At 39.4% G+C, this 25,928-nt stretch overlaps 1 protein-coding gene across 1 annotated transcript in view; it reads left to right on the top strand.

Annotated features, from left to right (window-relative positions):
- ULK4 (unc-51 like kinase 4) overlaps positions 1–25,928 on the top strand; it is a 610,308-nt gene that overhangs the window by 75,774 nt on the left and 508,606 nt on the right. The window contains exons 18-19 of the mRNA XM_080819657.1: positions 4,292–4,399; positions 11,799–11,882. Coding sequence (XP_080675783.1) covers positions 4,292–4,399; positions 11,799–11,882 — 192 coding nt within the window. The remainder of the gene's footprint in view (positions 1–4,291; positions 4,400–11,798; positions 11,883–25,928) is intronic.

The raw sequence follows: 25,928 nt of genomic DNA on the forward strand, positions 1-25,928 counted from the left end.
AATGGATGAACCACCCAGGCACCCCAATTTTATTTTATTTTTAAAGATTTTACTTATTTATTTGACACAGAGAGAGTGTGTATGTGAGTGAGAGAGAGATGACAAGTCGGGGGAGGGGGAGGAGAAGGGTTGAGAGAGAAGCAGACTCCCAGCTGAGCAGGGAGCCTGACACCGGACTCTATCCCAGGACCCTGGGATCATGACCTGAGCTGAAGGCAGACACCCAACTGACTGAGCCACCCAGGCACCCTCCACAGAAATTTTAGGATAATCTTGTTGATAACTACAAAATTTTTTGCTGGGATTTTGGTAGGAATTGCATTAAACTGGGCTATCAGACTGGGGAAAATGGACATCTTTACGATATTGTTTTCCTCTCTATGCACATAGTATATCTCTTATTTTGTATTTGTTTATAAGAGTGTCAGTTAGGACTGGCCACCAAAGGAGACAGAGGAGAGGCTCAGGAAAGCAAAGGTTATTATACTTACAGGTCCTAGAGACAGGCATGGCATGCCACACAGGACCACATGGAAAAATACCACAGTGATCAGAAAGCAGAAGATGGCAGCAAGGGGAATGCTTAAAGCCATGGCCTTTATTGGGGTTTCCATAGGAAAGGCAAGGGAAGGGTGAGCAGTTTAGGATTGGGTTGTTGGAATAACTTAAGCAGACTTTGGGCCTTAAGGCAGTCTTTAGTTGGATGCTAACTGGCCCTGGGATGATGAAGGCAGAAGAATGTTGCTTCCTGGGGTGTATGGACCAGGTAGAGGTGCTAGTTTGCATATCAAAGACATAGTTAATCTGAGCCTTTGCTGTTTTAAGAATTGGCTAGCCTTGGGAGGGTCAGTCTCTCCCGTCAGAATGGTCATAATTACAGAAAATATAACACATGCATGCACAAATTCATGTCTTTGTTTATTTAGATCTTCTTTGATTTCTTTTAAACAGTGTTGTGTGGTTTTAGCATATAGGTCCTATGCATGTTTTGTTAGATTTATACCAAGTATTTAATATTTGCAGTGATTGTAAATGGCATTTTAAATTTAAGTTTCCATGTGTTCATTACTTATATGAAGAAATAGAGTTAGTTTTTTCTTTTTTTAAAGATTTTATTTATTTATTTGACAGACAGATCACAAGTAGGCAGAGAGGCAGGCAGAGAGAGAGGAAGGGAAGCAGGCTCGCTGCTAAGCAGAGAGCCCGATGTGGGGCTTGATCCCAGGACCCTGGGATCATGACCTGAGCTGAAGGCAGAGGCTTTAACCCACTGAGCCATCCAGGCACCCCTAGAGTTAGTTTTTGAATGCTGACAATTTATCCTGTCACCTTGCCAGACTCACTTGTAAGTTATAGGAGTTTGTTTCCGTAGATTCTTTGGTGTTTCCTGTGAAGACAATAATGTCATCTGCAAATAATTTTCTATTTCATATTGGGTGAGTTGTGATAGTTTGTGTTTTCTAAGGGGTTGGTCCATTTGATCTAAGTTGCCAAATTTGTATGTGTAGAGTTTTGACCTTTTGATGTCTGCTCATTTTCTGTCTACTTATTTTATCAATTTTTGAGAGAAGGGTGTTGAAGTCTGCAATTATAATTGGTGGTTTATTTCTTTTTATAATTTTGTCACTTTTTGGTTCACATATTTTATAGCTGTTTTGTTTGATGCATGCACATTTAAGATTGGTATATTTTATTGGTGGATTGACCCTTTTGTTATGTAATTTTCTTTGCTCTGAAATCTGTTATGTGATATTAACATAGCCATTCCTGTTTTGCTTTGATTACTCCTATATATATGTGTGTGTATACACACACACACACATACATATACATGATTGTATGTATATATACATATATACAGGTATATGCATGTACATGTATACACTTTATTATTTATTTTCAATCTGCCTATATAACTGTCTTTGATGTGAGTTTCTTGTAGATCGCAAAAGTTGTGTCATATTTTTAAAGGAACTCTGTCTTTTAATTGTATTTAGACAATTTACATTTAATATAATTATGATAGATTTGATATTAAGTCTACCATTTTGTTTCTTCTTGCTGTTTTTCATTTTTTTTTTACTTTTGCATGAGTTACTGAACATTTTTCATAATTTTGATTTTTTATAGTAGAGTATATCTGTATAGGTTTTTACTGGTTCTAGATATTATATTTATAACATATATATGTGTATAATTTTGTATAACCTATTGTTTTACTGGTTCAAATGAAGCATAGAAAACTTACCTTCCTTTTCAACCTTTTAGTTTCCCTCATTTTTATATAATTGTCTTAAATATGTTGTCTAAATTCATTTAGAACCAAAGCAGACATTATTATAATATTTGCTTCAACCATCAAACATAGTTTAGGAAATCTAAAAGGAGAAGGAAAATCTGTTACATTTACCTCTATTCTTTTCATGTTCTTGTTTCCTTCCTGTTAATTCTAAGTTTCTTTCCTTTATCATTTCCTTTTTCTTCAGAATACTTCCTTTAGCTTTGGGGTAGGTGTGCTGGTGACAGATCTCTGTTTTTGTAGATTACAAAAAAAGTCTGAATGGTGTTAAATTCGGATGGTTCAGTGGATGATCAGTAAAGGTCATGGAAAAGGATGACTGTAGGAGAAGTGGCCTCCTGTAAGGGCTGATGTGATTTACATGTTTCCCTTTCCTTCTCACTCATATAGAGGGTTCATTATGTCTGAGGTAGTGAGTAGTGGGGTTTATACATTTTGGTATATCCATTCAGGAGAATACCACTCAGCAGTAAAAAGAACAAACTATTGATATATGATGCAACATGGGTGACTCTCAAATGCATTATGCTAAGTGAACAGAGCCAGACCAAAAAGAATACAATCCCATTTATATAAACTCTAGAAAATGTGGATTAATGGCAGAAAGTAAATCAGTGGCTGTCTGGAGAAAGAATGAAAGGGAGCAAGATGGAGGGATTACCAAGGAAACTTGAGGTAACATGTGTAGGTGTTATCTTGACTGTAGTGATGATTTCATAGATGTATATGTATGTCAAATGTACCTAATTGTACACTTTAAATATATGCAGTTTATTCTGTGTCAGTTATAACTTAATAAAGCTGTTTCAAAAATACCACACTAACAAGTGTTCCTCTAGTGCATGGCTGTTGGGCAGCGACCCCATGTGCAGGTCCAACTTGTCTGAACTCTTGTTTACAGAGTCAGGCCCATGATCACATGTTTGGATGTTGTGGCATTGTCAAATGGCTTTGGAAGTTTTTAAATGCTTACTCTCAGTTTTTTTCTTTTTCTTTCTTTCTTCCTTTCTTTCAAGATTTTGTTTATATTATGTATTTGACACAGCTCAAGTAGGGGAGTGGCAGGCAGAAAGAGAGGGAGAAGCAGGCTCCTTGCTAGGTTAGGAGTCCCATGCAGGACTCAATCCCGGGACTCTGGGATCATGACCTAAGCTGAAGGCAGACGCTTAACTGACTGAGCCACCCAGGCACCCTGTTACTCTCAGCTTCTCTACTTAAATCTTTGTTGACAGTAAGAAACAGTTTTATCTGTGCATGATACTTTGAGTCCCACTGTTTTAGAGCAGTGCTACCACACTATTTTATATACATTTTTTCCCCATCTCGGCATGGGGCCATTCTATATGTATCATTCTAAACCCCTTTTATTCTACTTTATGGGCACATTGTGATTTGATTAACTTGTGTTCTGGTGTATGAATTCTGGCAATGAGTGTATGTATGTGATTTTCTTAGCATGACTCCCAGGAAATTAACTGGATCTGAGACAATAGCCTGCTGAATTTCAAAGTGGATTATATTGAAACTTTGGTATAGTATTTCCTACTCTCAAATTTTTAGAGGAATCATTTAAAAGTTTCATGCAGTGTAACAATTTTTCAAACTGCGGTGTGCTGGAGGATAGTAGGCTCTGGCATGGTAAAATCTATGCTCAGATCCTGGCTGTCCAAGTAAACCGGACAGAGACCTGTTTCAGCCTTTCTTTCTTGTTTTTAGAGATGTGGCAACAGTTGCCTGGTAGGATCAGCAATACAGTGAATGTGGTTGGTAACTGACAAGTGCTATATGTATGTGCCCATTTTTTACTGGATATATTTTTACCTTCATCTGGGACATTTACTGTTTTTTTCAGGATTAAGGCCCATATTTGAAAATAATTTGGAAAGTAGTTTTTAAAAATGGAGGGTGAGTTTTGTAGATTGTCTTGTCTTTACATATAGGTGAAAGAACTGAGAGATACATATGAACTAATACACCTTTTTTCCTTTTCAGGCAATTACTGTCTTAACTGAATTAATTAGGGAAAACTTCAGAAACAGTAAATTAAAGCAGTTCCTCTTACCAACCCTTGGGGAACTCATCTACCTTGTAGCCACCCAGGTGAGACCATCTGATTAACTCTATTGCTGTTTGACCTGTTTTGACACATCCTGGCTAACAAGTGTTAATATCCTATAAAAGTTGTTTTGACTTTGCCCCTTAGAGCATACCTAAGGAACCTCGGGGAAATTTTTATCTCTGAAAGAGGCTATCATATTTTTTCAATCTCTCTCTCTGCTTGTCTGTCATGTTCCCTCTCTCCCACTGTCTCCCAGAAAGTGTAGGAAATTCTCAAGCCATATTTAAAAACGAATCCACCCAAAGTCCCCCAAACTACTTTCTAGGTTGCTGCCATCATTGACTCCTTTAAGAGGTGGCCATTGGTTCTCTGAATATAAAAGCTTCATTTCAGTTAAAAACACTACTTTGTGCAAATAGAGCTCTTAACATGGCCATGGGAGTTTGTATCCACAGAATTTGACTTCTTATTTCTTAAATTACAATATAGAAGTGTTATTGAATTCAAGAAAGAAAAGTTAGTATTTTTTTAGTGTTTTTTATGAATGTTACTACATTGATAATGATAAATTATGAGTTATTCATTTGATACTGATTTTTTCTTTTTTTTTTTTTAAGTTTCAGAGGTAGAATTTAGTGATTCATCAGTTGCGTATAACACCCAGCGTTCATTATATCAAGTACCCTCCTGAATGCCCATCACCAATTATCCCATCCCTCCACATACTTCCCCTCCAGCCACCCTGTTTGTTTTCCTAGAGTTTAGCATCTCTTATTGTTTGCTTCCCTCTCAATTTTCATCTTATTTTATTTTTCCTTTCCTTCCTTTATGTTCATTGGTTTGTTTCTTAAATTCCACATATGAGTGAAATCATATGGTTTTTATCTTTCTCTGGCTGACTTATTTCGCTTAGTGTAATCCCCTCCAGGTCCATCCATGTCACTATAAATGGTAGGTATTCATCCTTTCTGATGGCTGAGTAATGTTCCATTGTATATGTATGTATACCACCTCTTTTTTTTTTTTTTTAAAGATTTTATTTATTTATTTGTGAGAGAGAGAGAGAGAGAGAGAGAGTGAGTACAGGCAGACAGAGAGGCAGAGGGAGAAGCAGGCTCCCTGCGGAGCAAGGAGCCCGATGTGGGACTCGATCCCAGGACGCTGGGATCATGACCTGAGCCGAAGGCAGCGGCTTAACCAACTGAGCCACCCAGGCATCCCTGTATACCACCTCTTATCCATTCATCTGTCAGTGGACATCTGGGCTCTTTTCATAATTTGGCTATTGTGGAAATTGCTGCTATAAACACGGGTGATACTGAGTTTTAAAGAAGTACTGGTAAATTGTAGTTGATCAGGAGTTTCTTTCACTGTATTTGTGATGTTTTCAGTCCTAGATCTTGCTCAAATGTTGTATAACTTGAGTATCCTTAGTATCTAAATTAAACTGACTTACTAGAAAAATCATCATTTTAAGACAACTACTGTAATTGCTATAAAACATCAGTATTTAAATCATTTAGCTCCATAGTTAGTAGTGGTAGCTGGTACAGCAAGTCTGTCCTCCTCATTCTTTTTTTTTTTTTTTTTTTTTTTTCATAAATGTCTTGGCTATTGTTGGCCCTTTACATGTTGGAATCAGCTTGTCCAATTCTACAAATTATTTATTTATTTATTTATTTATTTTTAAAAGATTTTATTTATTTATTTGACAGACAGAGACCACAAGTAGGCAGAGAGGCAGGCAGAGAGAGAGGAAGAAGCAGGCTCCCCGGTGAGCAGAGAGCCCGATGCGGGGCTCGATCCCAGGACCCTGGGATCATGACCTGAGCTGAAGGCAGAGGCCCCAACCCACTGAGCCACCCAGGCGCCCCTCTACAAATCATTTAAAGAAATTGCCTTGACTGTGCAGATCAATTTGGGAAGTATTGTTACCTTGATAACTTGGAGTCTTCTGCATACTTGGAATTGTACTGAACCCGTGTGTCATTTAGGAAAGTATCCATATATTAATGGTATTTTGTATTCTAGTGCATAAAAATAGCATTCCATATACTCTATTTTTAGAAATAATTTCATTTAAGTTCATTCTATTCATAAAACTTCTGTACATCTATCTTTGGTTAAATTTGTTCTTAGGTAATTCTATATTTTGAAGAGACAACACATTCATGAGGCTAGAAAGCTAGGAAGTCCAGAAAGGTATATGGGGGAAAGTGGCTTTCCTATTTTTCTTCCCTATGTGCCTTGTTCTCCAGTCTAATCACATCCCTACTTGTATTCACAGAGTTACTTTTGTCTGTATGAGCAAACAGAAATGTGGTTTCTTATTTTGTCTCATTTTTATGTACCAAGTAGGACAACTTGCTTTTTTCTCTTTATAGTTATACACTCTTTAAAAAAATTTATATGAAAGAGAGAGAGCATGTGCGAGCATGAGTAGGGGGAGAAGCAAAGAGAGAGGGACAAGCAGACTCTCCCTGAGTGTGGTGCCTCCTGATGTGGGGCTTCATCCCACAGCCATGAGATCATGACCTGAGCCAAAGGCAGATGCTTAACTGAATGAGCCACCCAGGCGTCCCAATAGCTGTACACTTTTAAGAATAGCATATGGAAATACATACACTGGAGTTATTTCTCAATTAATGGATATATTTCTTAATCAGTTCTTAGGGCTCCCTCCTCCCTCCCTGTCATCCTCTTCTTGTCCCGGAACATTCTCATGGGTGCCAAGTTTGGTGAAAAGCAGTTTTACTTTATCTTCAGCTTGAGTCCCCAGGGCCTTGGCATCAAAGCTCTGACTGACCAAGTCCTGTAGGCTCTCAGAGTCAAAGCAAACTTTCATTGCTCAGTTGTACTCTCACACTTGCGGTTATCTAAGGTTTGGTTTGATTCTTTGTTTTCCTATCAACATCTCTGATGCATTGTAAGGATGTCAGAATACAAGGTGTTGCTTTTATCAGAAGAGTGTTCAGATACCTAGTCTGCCATCTGATCAGGGATGAGAGTCTACTTTAATTCTTTTCGCTGTTATTCCTTTTTTGTTGTTCCTTTTTAAAAGTTATTATCTTGGGGCACCTAGGTAACTCGGTGGGTTACCCATGATCCCAGGGTCCTGGGATCGAGCCCTGCATTGGGCTCTCTGCTCAGTGGGGAACCTGTTTCCTCCTCTCTCTCTCTGCCTGCCTCTCTGCCTACTTGTGATCTCTGTCTGTCAAATAAATAAATAAAATCTTAAAGTTATTATCTACCCCTCCAGCTTAATTGAGATGTAATTGGCATGCAGTCAACTGCACATGCTTAAAGATTACAGTTTGATCAATTTTGATATATGTATACACCTGTGAAACCATCACCACAGTTCAGATAATGAACATCTCCATCACCTCTCAGTTTCTCCACACCCTTTGTAAGCCCTCCCAGGCAACCACTGATTTGGTTTCTGTCCTATAGACTAGTTTGTATTTTCTAGAATCTTATAAGTGGAATCATACAGAATCCTATTTCTGTTTGCTTCAAAAAGTAGATCTAGGGAATCATTTTCTTTGGTACATGTTTTAATTGGATATAAGCTAAGGCTATTTTAATAAAAGGATGGTTCTGTGGCATTTGAATACAACTTAGGATGGCAAACTAGAAAAGGAGGGTATGTCCCTTTATCCATGAAAATCAATAACTTTTCATGAGATTTTTGTGGAATTGCCACTTTGAATATATGTGAACCGTAAAATCTTAGGTCAGTGCTGACGTAGTGAGACTGACCTGAAGCGAGAGTTTATACTGTATATAATACAGAAACTTAAGGCCTGTCCTGTTGTCTCTCTGGGAGCACTCTAAGGTGACAAGCTTGAGGATGGAGGACCAGAGGAGGTTTTGCAGAGGATGGTAGGAGGCGATACATTTACAATTTATGTATTTTTTTCTTTTATCAAGAATACCTCCCACCTTGAGCCCAGGTATTCCTATTTTGTCCTTTTTTATTTGTTTGTTTGTTTGTTTGTTTTTGTTGAGCCATTAATGATCTTCACCTGGACTATTGTAAGAACTCTTAGATGGTCTCCTTGCTTTATTTTGTCTACTGCAGTCTATTTTCCAGACATGAGCCAGAGTGAGCCTGTTAAAAACACAGCGACCCTCCTCAGAGCCCTCCAGTGCTTCTTGTCTTGCTTGTTGTCACTGCCAAATCCCACCATTTGCCTTGTCGGCCCTTGTGGGCTGCCTCCCCAGTGCCCGGTTGACCTTAGCTCTCACTGATGTCCTGCTCTCTTCCTCTTCCCGCCATATTGACCTCCTCACAGCTCTTTGAACCTGGCATGCCACATTCCTGCCTCAACACCATTGCACTTACTGTTCCTCTTGCTTGCAGTGATTTCACACCCTCCCCCACCTAGAGGTTTGAGTTTTCTTTGTTCAGGTCCCTTCAGGGAGCCTTTTCCCGGCTCTGTGCAATATGAGATGGACCCTGTCTATGGTCTTCCTCTAGCCCCTTACCCTGCTCTGGTTTTCTATATGGCAGTCCTCACCATCTTGACTTACTTGTCTTGTTGGTTCCTCCTCCTCATCCACCTACCTCTTTCTTTTCCTCCTTTCCCTTCCTCCTCCTCCTCTTCTTTCCCCACTAAGCATTATTAAAGCAAAAATTTGTCTTGCTCATAGCTGTGTGGCTCTTGTTTAGAAGAATTCCTGGCACTTCACAGGTGCTTTTGTTTTTTATTTTATTTTATTTTTATTTATTTATTTGACAGACAGAGATCACAAGTAGGTGGAGAGGCAGGCAGAGAGAGAGGAGGAAGCATGCTTCCCACTGCGCAGGGAGCCCAATGCGGGGCTCGATCCCAGGACCCTGAGACCATGACCCAAGCCGAAGGCAGAGGCCTTACCCTCTGAGCCACCCAGGCGCCCCTGCAGGTGCTTTTATAATGCATAACTTGCACCAAGACCAGGGGGACAGGAGGGAAATGAGCAGGGAGGCAGGGCTGGAGAGACCTGCCAGGGCAAGTTCAGGAAGGACTCCTTGCCTGAGTTGGATGTGTCTTGACCCTGTGAGCAAGGGGAAGTCATGAAGGCTTTAAAGAAGGGAATCAGCGTCATCTAGTTTAAATGCCAAAAAGATGACTCTGTCTTAAGATGGAGAATAGATTGGAGAATGATAAGAAAAGATTCTGAAACTAAATGTGAGTAAGCAAAGTAGGAGCAAAGTTAGGAGTGAGAAGAGGGTGTTTCAGGGAAGAGAAAGTCTAGAGCACTGACGTAGTCTATGGTCCATGAAGGAGGACTGAAAAGAACCTGCTGGACTGAGTGACATGGAAGTCATCGAAACTCAGCAAGAGCTATTTTAGGTAGTTATTTACTTTGAGCGAGGAAGTCAGAAGGCCTCCTGGAGTGTGCTGAGGTTTTAGCAGGAGGTGAGGAAGCTGGGAAATGCAGTGTGAAGCCAGAATGGTTGTGAAAAGTTGGCAGGAGTGCAGGGGGCTGCGGGGGGTCCTGTTTGGAAGATGGGGACAGTTAGCCTATTCTAGCAGAGATGGAAAGGACCCAATGGACAGGACTTTGAAAATTTAGGAGTGGTATGGGATAGTCCATAACCTGATGACCTGGAAGAGGCAGGATGTGAATGGGATCCAAGCCCACCTGGTGGGGGTGGAGGAGCCTCTCCTGGTATAACCACTGGGTGTAAGTAATGTATGGCTTCAGGTATAGGAACGTTGGGAGCTCTTTTCTCATGATCTCCATGATCTCTGAGGAGGAGGAAAGTAGGTGCAGAGGTGGGAGGATTCTAGGTGTGAAGTCTTCCTTTTGAAGAGGGAATTGGTCATAGAGGATTGGGAGGCCACAGAGTGATACTGAAGGTCCCTGGGCTTGGTGACATTAAGTCATTCATGGACCCTCTGTGTTCCGGGATCTGCCCTCTATGAGCCCCATTGCCTAAACGTGGGCCTGGAGAAGACAAGCCACTGGCTCCCTCCAGGGTTGGGTTCCCCAGGGAAGGGAATAGGGGATGTCAGAGAGGGAGGTGTTCAGGCTTTTGGCAGGAGTGATTGGATGATAGACCAGGGCATCTGAGTGGCCGGGAGGTAGGGTAGGTGATAGATTCCAGAACGATTGTGGTAGCTGTTTTGAATAACTGAGCTAGAAAGGGGGAAAATTGTGTTTTGAAGTTAAATTGGGTGCTGAATTCGTGATTTTTTAAGCTGGAGCAGCAGCTTGGGATGATAATGTCTAGATTATGACTGTCTGTAGGTTTTTTTTTTTTTAAATTTATTTATTTGAGAGAGTATGCATGCGCACGAGAGCATGGGGGAGCAGAGGGAGAAGCAGACTCCCCACTAAGCAGGGATCCTGATGCGGGGCTCAATCCCAGGACCATCATGACCTGAGCTGAAGGTAGATGCATCACTGACTGAGCCACCTAGGTATCGTGACTGTGTGGAATTCTGTGATTAAACAAGGATATGGTTTTAATCAGTCATAATTCTCATCATAAGTGTAAGAAACATTTGGATCAGTAAGGTACCAGTTCTAAAATTTGGATAATCTTAAAGAAATATTTTCTCTAAATAGTAACTAATTTCTTTTGCTTTAAAGAGATTAATTTCCTCACTTTTCTGTGTGGTCCCCCATTTATATTTTGAAGTTATTTGATACATTGCAAGAGGGTTTTAGGGGTTATTACCCTAATTTGGTTCTTCTGAGAGAATCATTGCTGATATCTTTAAAACCTGTGGACCTGGGGCACCTGCGTGGCTCAGTGGGTTAAGCCTCTGCTTTTGGCTCAGGTCATGATCTCAGGGTCCTGGGATTGAGCCCCGTATCAGGCTCTCTGCTCAGCAGGGAGCCTGCTTCCCCCTCTCTCTGCCTGTCTCTCTGCCTACTTGTGTTCTCTCTCTCTGTCAAATAAGTAAATGAAATCTTCAAAAAAAAAAAAAAAAACAAACCCCACCAAAAACCTGTGGACCTGCTAATCCCATCACTTATTTTTGTTTAGCACATTGTCTTACTAGGTAACATACTCTTTTACTTATACTTAGGGATTATCCTGAATATTCCTCAGAGCTGGGTATTCTGTGCTTTCAAATCATTTCAGATAATCTAATACCTTTTAGGTGGGAATACCTGTGTTATCAGCTACAGTTACCAATAGAGTAGTTTCTCTGCCAGCTGGATCATATTGTCATTTCTCACTTCTTTTCATCTGGTTCCTTATGAGGGGGTCCGATGAACATCACCACGTACACTCTGATGAGAAAGAGAAATCCCTTGTATGTACAAAGTGGTAAAAGACCCCCTACTGAGGTCAGAATTGTCAGATAATCAGCACTCCTTTATGTAGAATATTAAGAAGTTTTCAATAGTTTGTGTATTTGAAATGGTCTTTTTCTTGAACAGATTAATATCTTTTGTGCTGTTAGCTTCACTGCCTTTCCTTCCGCTTCATTTTAGGAAGAAAAAAAAAAGAACCCTAGAGAGTGTTGGACTGTTCCCTTGGCCGCGTACACAGTGCTAATGAGGTGCCTTCGGGAAGGGGTAAGTCTCCTTTGTTGTCCTCTGTAGACACCTGCCATTGTAATAACCCTTCAGGCACTGTGTGCGGATTGTAGCCTGCAGCGGTACAGGAGCTTGTCAGCCCAGTATTGCTCCTGAATTTCAATAATTCCAACACGCCGCCGTGAGCAAGTGACCTACAGCAGAGCACGTGTAAAAACCAGCTAGCTTTCTCCTTCACTTTTGACAATGTCTTGCCTTTTAAAAGATGATAACAAGCACAAACAACGTAAGTAGATTTTTACTAACATGTTCTCAGTCCTCCCCTGCTTTTAAGCTTATTGAGACACCAGTTTAGTAAGCAAGGGGTATGTAGGGACTTTTCTGTGAGCCTCAAAAGCCCCCTGATTATCTTGTCAAGTTGCCATTTTGCATTTCAGAAAAAGGAATCTTCCACTGGTACCCATGGATTTTTAATATTAAATAGTATGTATTTCGTGATTTCCCCCCCCAGTTTATTCATTGTCCTTCTCATGCTGTTGTTAGTGGCTGAAAAATCAGCCAGCTGTCCAACCTACCGACCAGTATATATAGTTCCTCTGTGTTGCTGTGGAAAAGGATTTGGTAGCTGACCTGAACGGTTTGCAATTTCTGTTGGCTTTAAACCATTTGACATGGCTTCACCCAAGGCAAAGCCATGGGCGAAAAACATTCCTTAAGGAATGAAAAAAACATGTCACAATAAACATCTTCCTTTTGAGTTCATTACTTGCTGCGTTGTATGGAAGTGGAATGATGTTGCAAGTGTAGAAGAGCTCTGCGAGGTTTGCCCCCAGTGATCCAGAAGTGAAGCTTGAATACTTCCTAGTCTGTAGGGTTGGATGTGTTGTCAGCTGTTGTTACGGGATATGAATAAAGTCGGTAAGTCATACTTTATCAATAATATGAGAATTAAGTCCTGTTTATCTGTAGTCCCAAGATATGTTTCAGTTTATCATTCAAGGCCTCAAGCTAAGCACACTTGGGGGCACACAGATGAAGAAGGTGAATATTCTCTTTACACACTGATCCCATCTATTGCGGGAGATAAAGATAAACATATAAAGTGGAATATGTCGAGTGTATAAATGTGAACAGAATTTGGGAACTCAAGGGAGAAAGGAGTCTTCTAGAAACTTCCTTAACAGTGTAAAGAAATTTTAACAACTTTGTATTTTAATTTTTAAAAATTAGATTAATGTGTAGTAAAAGATGATTAGTTCTAGTCCATGGGGTTGTATCCTTTATTGAATATCTTCTCCCCATCCCCTGCTGTGTTTATCACTGTACATGTAATATGAAGAATAATGTCTGATATCCATGTATATTGTTATTAAATACTTATTAATAATTATAATGACATTTTATATTTTCATAGCACATGTACCTTTCAATGTCTTGGTGTGTATGACAGGTCTTATGTATTTTTCATGAAGAGGGAGGGAAGTCCAGGACTCTATAACTTATGAAAATTTTATTGTCTATCTGAAAAGCAGTTAGATATGTGCTTGGCACACGTGCCCCTTGCTTTTCAAAAGTTCATGTTATACTGCTTCACTTTTACAAAAGACCCACGTTAGCACTTGTTTTCTCTAATTGAAAGAAATGGGAAGAGGATTTCTGCTTCTATAAAAAAAGACGAAAAGCAAAAATAGCATTCAGGTTTGTTTTGCAGCGAGTTGTTATACAGGCAGACCTCCCCCTGCCCCGTAAAGGGGAGAGCGGCCCTGCCATGTTTCTTCGTTTCCCTGGAACTGTACTCAGCATCAAGCCACCATGGCTTTGAACCGCGGTGTCTTTGAGTGTCTGGGCTTTGTCTGGATGTATTATCTTCATCTGTTAACAAGATGTGTCCTAAGATATCAGAGAAGCCCGAGAGAAGTTATTTTTGGGGTCTGGGAATACTCAAAATCTTGTCTATTTAAATTAATGTAATTGCTCTTCACTTTACACCATTGGGGCTTAGGAAAGTTTTCACAGGAACACGGTACTTTTGGATAGTGGGGGAAACCTGAACTTTAACTTTGTCTCTGTAAAAGAGATAAAGTAAGGGATGAATATATTCTCCCTAGAAAAAGGTTTTTGTCTTTACAAAAATAACTCAATTGTAGCAGTTCGTTAACATAATAGGTCTAATGTCTTTATGACATAGTTGAGGGTAAATAATTTTTAAGCCTCTAATCTTCAACAATTAAAAACTTTTTCCAGGTAGGAAAACTGTTTTCCCAGCACCTACCGATGTTGCTGAATGTTCTTTTTTGTGAAATATACGTCATAAACAAAAGAGCATGTGAAATTTTTGTGTATGCTTTATATATGGCTAAAAGCACACACTTCGATATACCCACTCTTGAAGGAAATAAAAAGGGCTGGTGGCTTATAGAATTCTTCTCTGTCCCTCTTGGATTGTAGCTTAGTTTGCTTTTTCTTTTAAGGAGTAGGCACTATTCTGACTTTATGATAAATATTCCTAAGTTTCTTTCTTTTTTTTTTTTTAGGATTTTTTTTTTTTTTAATTTGACAGAAATCACAAGCAGGCAGAGAGGCAGGCAGAGAGAGAGGGGGAAGCAGGCTCCCTGCTGAGCAGAGAGCCCAATGTGGGGCTTGATACCAGGACCCTTGGATCATGACCTGAGCTGAAGGCAGAGGCTTTAACCCACTGAGCCACCCAGGCACCCCCCAAGTTTTTTTTCTTATCGTGTTTCCATCTTTGATTGTATTGCTAGACATTTCTTTCTTCCCTTCCTTCCTTCCTTCCTTCCTTCCTTCCTTCTTTTGTCTTCTTTCTTTCTTTCTTTCAGAGGGAGGGACAGAGGGAGATAGAATCCTAAGTAGGCTCCTCGCCTAGCCCGATGGCGGGGGGTGGGGGTGGGGGGCTTGATCTCACAACCCTGAGATCATGACCTGAGCCGAAATCAAGAATTGGATGCTTAAGCAACTGAGCCACCCAGGTGCCCCTATATTGCTAGATATTTCATTGACTGGTTCTTAAGGCTAAACTTCATATAAATAAATGGTACCAAATCCTGTGGAGACTTAATTCTTTTGCTCCAATGTTAGGTCGAGATTGATACATGCTAATTGTGAAAACTGTCGTTCATTTATAGTACTGTGTAGTATGTTGTTAGAATACATGCTTCAGTATACATAGACACGTGTATATCAGTTATACTCCTACTGGTAGGGTATAGAAGTACCCCTTAACCCACATCTCAAACATTTGATATAGTCAGACTCTAAATTTCTTCAAATTTCATGGACATTAAATATTTTCTCATAATAGTTTTAATATTCATTTTTGTGATTACTGATAGGATCACCGTCTTTTTTATTTATGTTTTTTTTTTCTTTTTGGTTTTTCATTGCTTTGCAGGAATTCTGTACACTGCCTCCCTTACTGCAAGCCTATTGTTATAAAATGTTTGAAATATTAGAAAAGGAAAGAAAACTATAATGGTGACCTTTATTTCCATCACTTAGTTTCAACAGTTTTTAACATTTTGCTCTCCTTTCTTTGTTGTGGTATAAGTGTATATATTCATGTGTACATGCATTTATTACTCATTTACTCATTTCTTTATTTTCTGAACTGTTTGAAAAGATTGCAGACAACCTGGCACTCTACCCGCTGGAGTTATGTGTTCTGGATATTCTACTGTTTTTATGTGTTACAGATATTTTGTGACTTATGGTTGGACTTTTCATTTTCTTTATAGCGTCTATAAGCAGAAGTTTCTCATTTTAATATAGCTAAAATTATCAATCTGCTTCATTATGATTTGTGGTTTTTGGGTCTTAAATGCGTCTCTTCTTCATCATTAAGATGGTCTATTCCATTTTCTTCTATTTTTTTTTTTAAAGATTTATTTATTTATTTATTTGGCAGAGAGATCACAAGTAGGCAGAGAAGCAGGCAGAGAGAGAGGGGGAAGCAGGCTCCCTGCTGAACAGAGAGCCCTATGCGGGGCTTGATACCAGGACCCTGAGATCATGACCTGAGCCGAAGGCAGAGGTTTAACCCACTGAGCCACCCAGGTGCCCCATCCATTTTCTTCTAAAAGCTTTATTTTCCCTTTTTCTATTTAGAACTTTAATCTGTTTGCAATTACTTTGTGTGTGTGGTGCTATGTATGGGTAGTTTTATTTTTAAAAGTAATATGGATATCTGTTCTCCCAGCATTATTTAATAAGGTCACCCTGTCCCCACTGCTCTGCAGTGTCCCCTGTGTCATCAGTGTCTCTTCCTGGGCTCTGTTGGACTATTATCTGTCTCTGTGCCATACCATCCAAATATTTTCTATTATTTAATAATTTTTAAGTGGGGAGGCTTTCCCTACTAACATAATCTTTTTTTTTTTTTTTAAGATTTTATTTATTTATTTAAGAGAGAGCATGAGCACTGGGGACAGGAAGAGCAAGCAAGAGGCCTGATGCAGGACTTGATCCCAGGACCCTGGGATCATGACCTGAGCCAAAGGCAGACACCCAATCAACTGAGCCACCCAGGCACCCCAACATAACCTTTTTCAAGAGTTTCTTAGCTATTTTTGTTCCTTTCACTTGTGTATGGCTTTTACAGTCACCTCTTCAGGTGCTCCTGTTGGGATGTTAAGAATATATCTGTAAATAAATTTGAGGAGAATTAGTTGATATTAGAAGATGGAAGGTCTACTCAGTGAGAAGACTTATAATAGGAAAATGATACATTTGATTGAAAAAACTGAATTAAGGAAACTGAAGTTTCTTTGAATTCTTGAGGACATTTAGCTCATGTATTTATTGCTTAAGTTAACTCTCTCAGATGTAGGTCTCATTCTTTGCAGCTAACATTTCTGAGACCCATATGATGTCCTAGCTGGGTACAAGAAAAGTAAAGATGAATTAAGACACTGCCCTCCCTTCATTTTTTAGGAAAGAGAATTATTTTTTGCCTCAGTTCTGTGTGTCAGCCTTTTATTGTTGTTTTTGTAACTTAATTTGCTTTGGTTTCTTTGTGTAGTCACTAAGACATTTCCAGCTGTGAACTGTTTTCTCCCTCTAGTGTTAGCTGTATCTCACGAGTTTTGACATGTAGTGTTTCGGTGTTGCTGTTTTTATTGATAGTCCCCAGTTCTTATTTTAAATTTGTCCTCACTCCAGGGTTGTTTATGAGATGGTTAAAACTTTTTCAGGTGGGTGGCATTTTATTGCCTTTCCCCTCCCTTTGTTAAAATAGCGAAGTTGCATTACCTTATCAAGAAAGTGGTTTGTCCAGGGCACCTGGGTGGCTCAGTTGTTAAGCCTCTGCCTTCAGCTCAGGTCATGATCCCAGGGTCCTGGCATCGAGCCCCACATCAGGGTTCCTCCTCAGTGGAGAGCCTGCTTCTCCTTCTCCCTTTCCTGGTTCTCCTGCTTGTGCTTGTGCACGTGCTCGCTCTCTCTCTCTCTCTCACTGTTGCTCTCTGGCAAATAAATAAATAAATAAAATCTTAAAAAAAAAAAAATCCCCAAAACGTTGTTTGTCCTATTTCTCTTTGGATGAAAAAAAATTGTGGTAAAGTACACATAACATAAAACTTAACCACTAAGCATATAGTTCTGTGATATTGAGTACATTTACATTGCTGTGCTATTTCTTTTGTTTTAAATATAGTGAGATGTCCTTATTGCCTCACTGAACTGAGTTTTTTTTTTCTGCATCAAAACTTAATAATGTGTCTTGTTGAATATGGGCCATTGGTTATGGGCCTGGTAAAAACCAGGGCTTTACCCCTTTTCTTTCTTTTCTCTAATTTCTGCATTGGGAAGAAAGCAGTATAGAAATTTTGCTTTATTTTAATTTGATATGTAGACTTCTTAGAAGCCAATTTTAGTTTTAAATTATAAAATTTTTCATTCATTATGCATAGAAAATTGGCTTTGCCATGAGATATTTGTAAGTGTTGTAAGAATAAAGCATTTTTAAATCAAATACATCGAGACACTGGATTAAACAAGATTGGACAGTTTTGGTCTTTTTTAGTACTTTTCAGAGCTTATAATTATGACTCTACTTCGGATAGTGTATGCAACATTTTCGAAGCAATTTGCCCACAGGCTCACCTTACCCTATGTCACTGTGGGATGCACTTTGGGAGAGGAAGCTATGAACTGACACAGACTGTTGGGAGTTTAAGATAGTTTTCAGTAGGTTTTCTCTAAAGTTATCTAAAATATTATGACCATGTTTTCCAAACAGCAAACCTACTTTCTGAACATGATTTCTGTAACTTTTAACAATGGTGATAGAGATGCGAATTAGTTATTTTTGTCCTTGTTACAGTTGTCAGTACTTAGGTGGAGAGAGGGGAAATATTTAGAGTAAGAGACATGTGGTGGACCACAAAAACAAGAGGAAGATCTGGTGTTGACTGTTGAAAAAGGAGTATGGCAGTATGGAAGGAAAGGTATTCATGACACTGACTGACTTTAAGAATTGGGACTAGCATTTCAGAGACCTTGAGCTGGGAGACAGAGGATGCGAATTTCAATCCCTCATGTGCTACCCTTTAGTTGTTTTATCTTGGTCGAGGTCTGGGTACCCCACCTGGTGGTATTTCTTACATAGGAGGGCACTTGCTCTTGATGATCTTCCATGAGCTTCTGAGGTGGGCCCCTTGTGAGTCTGACAAATTTCCCTTCCGTTGCTTTGACCTTTATGTTTGCATACAGTAGCAACGAGTAGTTCCCTCCTTGGGATCATTGCTGTAGTGATCTCAGGAGTATTTGGCAATGAACTTACATAATATATGTTTTATATATGTGTGCAATAAACAGGATGAAAAAGGTGACATTTCTCTGAGGTGTTTGTTTTAATCCGGGTAGGTAGCAGCCCATTCTACAACCCAAAAGAAGCTGGAAATAGGTCCTAGACAATTCTCACATATTTGGAGGAAAAGATTAATTTGTGTATTTCTATTTGATCAACCACATGTTTTTTGATAGTCTCTGTAATAGTCTGCAATAATTATATGTGCTAAACTGACATGGCATAGCTTGTAGTTAAAAATATGAGGTTAAAAAAATAAACTTTTGGCTTCATTGTTTTATTTCTGAGTAACAGATTTTCAGTAATTTTGGAGTAACAAAATTATTTTAAGAGGAAATTTCATTTTTTAACTAGAGCTCTTTTTTTTTTTAAGGAAACTGATAAAACTATTGATGTGTTTAATTAGAAAAGACTGGGCTTGAATTAGAATGAAGTGCCAGAGATCTTAGCCATTATATGTATTATCTTTGAAATGTTTTAGACAATTAGGGTTCCTAAAACAAAGAGAGAAATGAGTTGAAATTCTTGGTTTTTGATAAAAGTTAAAATGTACAGCTATATTTTCTGATTTTGTTATTATAACAGTTTATTTCATCCTCTAATGAAGAAATATGTGTGCCTCAACATCAGGTTCTTTCTCAGTACTCACTGCTCTGTTGGCATTTCTGAAGTGAGACTGGGCAACATGTATGTGGAATAGAAATGATCTAGTGTTTTCTTTAGTACTATCCATGATTTTTTTTTTTTTCGGATCTAAGTATAGTCTATTTTTTTTTTTGTTTTTTTGTTTTTTGTTTTTTTTTAATTTTATTTGTTTTCAGCGTAACAGTATTCATTGTTTTTTCACCACACCCAGTGCTCCATGCAATCTGTGCCCTCCCTAATACCCACCACCTGGTTCCCCCACCCTCCTACCCCGCCCCTTCAAAACCCTCAGGTTGTTTTTCAGAGTCCATAGTCTCTCATGGTTCACCTCCCCTTCCAATTTCCCTCAACTGCCTTCTCCTCTCCATCTACCCTTGTCCTCTATATTATTTGATATGCTCCACCAATAAGTGAAACCATATGATACTTGACTCTCTCTGTTTGACTTATTTCACTCAGCATAATCTCTTCCAGTCCTGTCCATGTTGCTACAAAAGTTGGGTATTCGTCCTTTCTGATGGAGGCATAATACTCCATAGTGTATATGGACCACATCTTCCTTATCCACTCATCCGTTGAAGGGCATCTTGGTTCTTTCCACAGTTTGGCGACCGTGGCCATTGCTGCTATAAACATTGGGGTACAGATGGCCCTTCTTTTCACTACATCTGTATCTTTGGGGTAAATACCCAGCAATGCAATTGCAGGGTCATAGGGAAGATCTATTTTTAATTTCCTGAGGAATCTCCACACTGTTCTCCAAAGTGGCTGCACCAGTTTGCATTCCCACCAACAGTGTAAGAGGGTTCCCCTTTCTCCACATCCTCTCCAACACACGTTGTTTCCTGTCTTGCTAATTTTGGCCATTTAACTGGTGTAAGGTGGTATCTCAATGTGGTTTTGATTTGAATCTCCCTGATGGCTAGTGATGATGAACATTTTTTCATGTGTCTGGTAGCCATTTGTATGTCTTCATTGGAGAAGTGTCTGTTCATATCTTCTGCCCATTTTTTGATATGATTATCTGTTTTGTGTGTGTTGAGTTTGAGGAGTTCTTTATAGATCCTGGATATCAACCTTTTATCTGTACTGTCATTTGCAAATATCTTCTCCCATTCCGTGGGTTGCCTCTTTGTTTTGATGACTGTTTCTTTTGCTGTGCAGAAGCTTTTTATCTTGATGAAGTCCCAGAAGTTCATCTTTGCCTTTGTTTCCTTCGCCTTTGGAGACATATCTTGAAAGAAGTTGCTGTGGCTGATATCAAAGAGGTTACTCCCTATGTTCTCCTCGAGGATTCTGATGGATTCCTGTCTCACGTTGAGGTCTTTTATCCATTTCGAGTTTATCTTTGTGTACGGTGTAAGAGAATGGTCAAGTTTCATTCTTCTACATATAGCTGTCCAGTTTTCCCAGCACCATTTATTGAAGAGACTGTCTTTTTTCCACTGGATATTTTTTCCTGTTTTGTCAAAGATTATTTGACCATAGAGTTGAGGGTCCATATCTGGGCTCTCTACTCTGTTCCACTGGTCCATGTGTCTGTTTTTATGCCAGTACCATGCTGTCTTGGTGATCACAGCTTTGTAGTAAAGCTTGAAATCAGGTAACGTGATGCCACCAGTTTTATTTTTGTTTTTCAACATTTCCTTAGCAATTCGGGGTCTCTTCTGATTCCATACAAATTTTAGTATTATTTGCTCCAGCTCTTTGAAAAATACTGGTGGAATTTTGATTGGAATGGCATTAAAAGTATAGATTGCTCTGGGCAGTATAGACATTTTAACGATGTTTATTCTTCCCATCTAAGAGCATGGAATGGTCTTCCATCTTTTTGTGTCTTCTTCAATTTCTTTTAGGAGTGTTCTGTAGTTCCTCGAGTACAGATCTTTAACCTCTTTTGTTAGGTTTATTCCGAGGTATCTTATGGTTTTTGGTGCTATAGTAAATGGAATCGATTCTCTAATTTGCCTTTCTGTATTTTCATTGTTAGTGTATAAGAAAGCCACTGATTTCTGGACATTGACTTTGTATCCTGCCACATTACTGAATTGCTGTATGAGTTCTAGTAGTTTGGAGGTGGAGTCTTTCGGGTTTTCCATATAAAGAATCATGTCATCTGCGAAGAGAGAGAGTTTGACTTCTTCCTTGCCAATTTGGATACCTTTTATTTCTCTTTGTTGTCTGATTGCTGTTGCTAGGACTTCTAATACTATGTTGAACAAGAGTGGTGAGAGTGGGCATCCTTGTCGTGTTCCTGATCTCAATGGGAAGGCTGCAAGCTTTTTCCCATTGAGGATGATATTTGCTGTGGGTTTTTCATAGATAGATTTGATGAAGTTCAGGAATGTTCCCTCTATCCCTATACTTTGAAGCGTTTTAATCAGGAACGGATGCTGGATTTTGTCAAAAGCTTTTTCTGCATCAATGGAGAGGATCATGTGGTTCTTCTCTCTTCTCTTATTGATTTGTTCTATCACATTGATTGATTTGCGAATGTTGAACCATCCTTGTAACCCAGGGATGAATCCTACCTGGTCATGGTGGATAATCTTTTTAATGTGCTGTTGGATCCTGTTTGCTAGGATCTTGTTGAGAATCTTAGCACCCATATTCATCAGTGATATCGGTCTGAAATTCTCCTTTTTGGTAGGGTCTTTGCCTGGTTTGGGGATCAGGGTAATGCTGGCTTCATAAAAAGAGTCTGGAAGTTTTCCTTCTGCTTCAATTTTTTGAAACAGCTTCAGGAGAATAGGTATTATTTCTTCTTTGAAAGTTTGATAGAATTCCCCAGGGAATCCGTCAGGGCCTGGGCTCTTGTTTTTTGGGAGGTTTTTGATCACTGCTTCAATCTTGTTACTAGATATCGGTCTATTCAGGTTGTCAATTTCTTCCTGGTTCAATTTTGGGAGTTTATAGTTTTCCAGGAATGCATCCATTTCATCTAGGTTGCTTAGCTTATTGGCATATAACTGTTGATAATAGCTTCTGATGATTGTTTCTACTTCCTTGGTGTTAGTTGTGATCTCTCCCTTTTCATTCATAATTTTATTAATTTGGGCTTTCTCTCTTTTCTTTTGGATTAGTGTGGCCAATGGTTTATCGATCTTATTGATTCTTTCAAAAAACCAGCTTCTAGTTTCGTTGATACGTTCTACTGTATCTCTGGTTTCTACCTCGTTGATCTCTGCTCTAATCTTGATTATTTCCCTTCTTATGTGTGGAGTTGGTTTGATTTGTTGTTGATTCTCCAGTTCTTTAAGGTGTAGAGACAGCTGGTGTATTCTGGATTTTTCAATTTTTTTGAGGGAGGCTTGGATGGCTATGAATTTCCCCCTTAGGACCGCCTTTGCTGTATCCCATAGGTTTTGGAGTGAAGTGTCTTCGTTCTCCTTGGTTTCCATAAATTGTTTAAGTTCTTCTTTGATCTCCTGGTTGATCCAAGCATTCTTAAGCAAGGTGGTCTTTAGCTTCCAGGTATTTGAGTTCCTTCTGAACTTTTCCTTGTGATTGAGCTCCAGTTTCAAAGCATTGTGATCTGAGAATATGCAGCGAATAATCTCAGTCTTTTGGTATCGGTTGAGCCCTGATTTGTGACCCAGTATGTGGTCTATTCTGGAGAAGGTTCCATGTGCACTTGAGAAGAATGAGTATTCTGTTGTTTTAGGGTGGAATGTTCTGTATATATCTATGAGATCCATCTGGTCCAATGTGTCATTCAATGCTCTTATTTCTTTATTGATTTTCTGCTTCAATGATCTGTCTATTTCTGAGAGAGGCGTGTTAAGATCTCCTACTATTAATGTATTCATATCAATATGACTCTTTATCTTGATTAATAGTTTTCTTATGTAATTGGCTGCTCCCATATTGGGGGCATAGATATTTACAATTGTTAGATCATCTTGGTGGATAGTCCCTTTAAGAATGATGTAGTGTCCTTCTGTATCCCTGACTACCGTCTTTAGTTTAAAATCTAATTTATCTGATATGAGAATCGCTACCCCGGCCTTCTTTTGAGGCCCATTGGCGTGAAAGATGCTTCTCCATCCCTTCCCTTTCAGTCTGGGTGTATCTTTAGGTTCAAAATGGGTCTCTTGTAGACAACATATGGATGGGTCCTGTCGTTTTATCCAATCTGCAACCCTGTGTCGTTTTATGGGTGCATTTAGGCCATTCACATTGAGAGTGATTATTGAGAGATACGTTTTTATTGACATTGTGTTATCTTTGAAGTCTTTCTTTCTGTCGATTGTCTCTATATTTCTGTTCAATGCTATTCTTAGGATTTTTCCTCTTTTATAGAACCCCCCTTAATATTTCCTGCAGTGTCGGCTTGGTGGTTGCATAGTCTTTCAAGCTTTGCCGGTCTTGGAAACTCTTTATCTCTCCATCCATTTTGAATGTCAGTCTTGCTGGATAAAGTATTCTTGGCTGCATGTTCTTCTCATTTAGTGCCCTGAATATATCTTGCCAGCCCTTTCTGGCTTGCCAGGTCTCTGTGGACAGGTCTGACGTTATTCTGATGGGCTTTCCTCTGTATGTAAGGAGCTTCTTTGTCCTAGCGGCTTTCAAGAGATTGTATCTACAATTATGATTCCTCAATTTTACTATGAGGTGCCTGGATTTTTTTTTGAATTTATAATCTTGGGGGGGGACCTTTCTACTTCTAGTACATGAACACTTGTTCCATTCGCAAGATTGGGAAAATTTTCATGAAAAACTTGTTCCACTATATCTTCTAGACTTCTTTCTTTCTCCTCCCCTTCAGGGATTCCAATAATTCTGACGTTGGAACGTTTCATGGCATCATTTATTTCCCTGATTCTGTTTTCGTGGCTTCTAAGCTGTTTGTTCCAGGCTTCCTCCTGATCCTTTCTCTCTATTTGTTTGTCCTCCAGATCACTAATTCTATCTTCTGTCTCAGTTACCCTAGCTTTTAGAGAATTTAGATTAGATTGGAACTCATTGAGAGCGTTGTGAACCTCATCCCTGGTGGCCTTCAGCTCTGCCCTAACATTATGAACCTCCTCTCTGGTCGCTTTCAATTCTGCCCTAATCAATTCTGTTTGGTCATCCATGGCTTTCTCCAACCTAGCTATTGCCTGGATAATTGTTAGCCTGAATTCTCTTTCTGACATATTGTCTATGTTGATAGCCGTTAGCTCTGTTGCAGAAGGCCCATCCTCTGTATTTTTCTTCTGTTGGGGATTCCTCCTCCTAGTCATTTTGGTGAGAGATGACTGGACAGATGTAGCTGGATGTATTGACCGTGGTGCAGTCAAGGTGCACCCTGGAACGCTTCTGAGCACTCAGGATTCCCCACCCAAATGAGAGAAAAAAGAAAAGAAAAAGAAAAAAGAGGGAGAGAGAGAGACAGGAAAAAAAGGGAAGATAAAAGTGAAGGTTCAGCCCAAATGGGCCCCAGGGTAAGGTTTATGACGTATACAAACAAAAACAGACAAACAAAAAGACTGATAAAAGTATATGACGAGAGAAAATATATATATATATAAGCAAAAAAAAAGGAGGAGCCTCGTCAAGAAGAACCCCAAGTGTAAGATTTATATACTATCCAGACAAACATAAATACACAGAGACACTGGCAGAAGAAAAAGATGGGAGCATGGTTATAGATTCTTGGTGTGGGCGAGGAAGGTTATTTTGATTCTTCCTGGATGTATCTTGATATCTTTGTTAAAGGACTCAACTTTCCTAAGAAAAAGGGGGATTAAAAATTGGTTCACCTATAGGGGTAGCATTGCTTGGAGAAAGGGGATTACCTTGAAGTTTAACTCTATATGAATATTAGAAAATAAAAATAAAAAAGGAATAAACTGGACTAAACTAAATTGAAAATTTTTTTAAAAATTAAGAAAATAGAAAAGCAAAAGAAAAACACATGTGTATGTATCAAAAAATTCAGGTTAGAAGTTTATCATGGAATTTGATGTACTGGACATCTCACTGTGATGGTAAATAGGTTAAAAAATTATCTATATAAAAAAAAGAAAAAAAATGAACCAGAATAGTGGGAAAGAATTAAAAATAAAAGTTGTATCTATGAAGTAGTGGTGGTTGTTCTCTTGTAGTCTTTTTTTTTTTTTTTCCTGATTTGTTTTCTGGGGGACGGGGCTGCCACGTGGGTTTTCAGTCAATGAGGTTCCCTGAGTTAAGTCCTCCCGACCCCCTCAAGGAGGTGGGCTCTGAGAAAAACGTTTTTTTTCAGGTTTTTGTTCTCTGGAGGTTTTTATGTTTGTTCACTTCTTTTCTCTCGCCTTGACAGCTTTTGATGGTTTTTGGAGGTTTAGAGGAAAGAAAACTGCACCCCAACCTCCCTCTCAGAGAGAAGCCTCAGTCTGCTCCTGCAGCCGCTGGGCCGCTGGCAGAGCAGGTTCTGAGTCGAGGTCCCTGGGGACGCAGGATCTCCTGCTTGTACGCAAAACCAAGGCAGCTGTGGCTGTCTGGGCAGCTCCAGACCGCCAGAGAGGTTCCAAGCAGCAATCGCACACTGAGATTTTCCCGCTGGCTGGGGCTAAGAGCTCAGGGCTTGCGCGCACCTCTCCCAGGGGATGGTTTGGGGCTCGGCGCCTCCAGCTCTATCGGCTCTATCGCCGCGT

This window comes from Martes martes (genome assembly GCF_963455335.1).
Source record: "Martes martes genome assembly, chromosome: 1".
Classification (NCBI taxonomy): Eukaryota; Metazoa; Chordata; class Mammalia; order Carnivora; family Mustelidae; genus Martes; species Martes martes.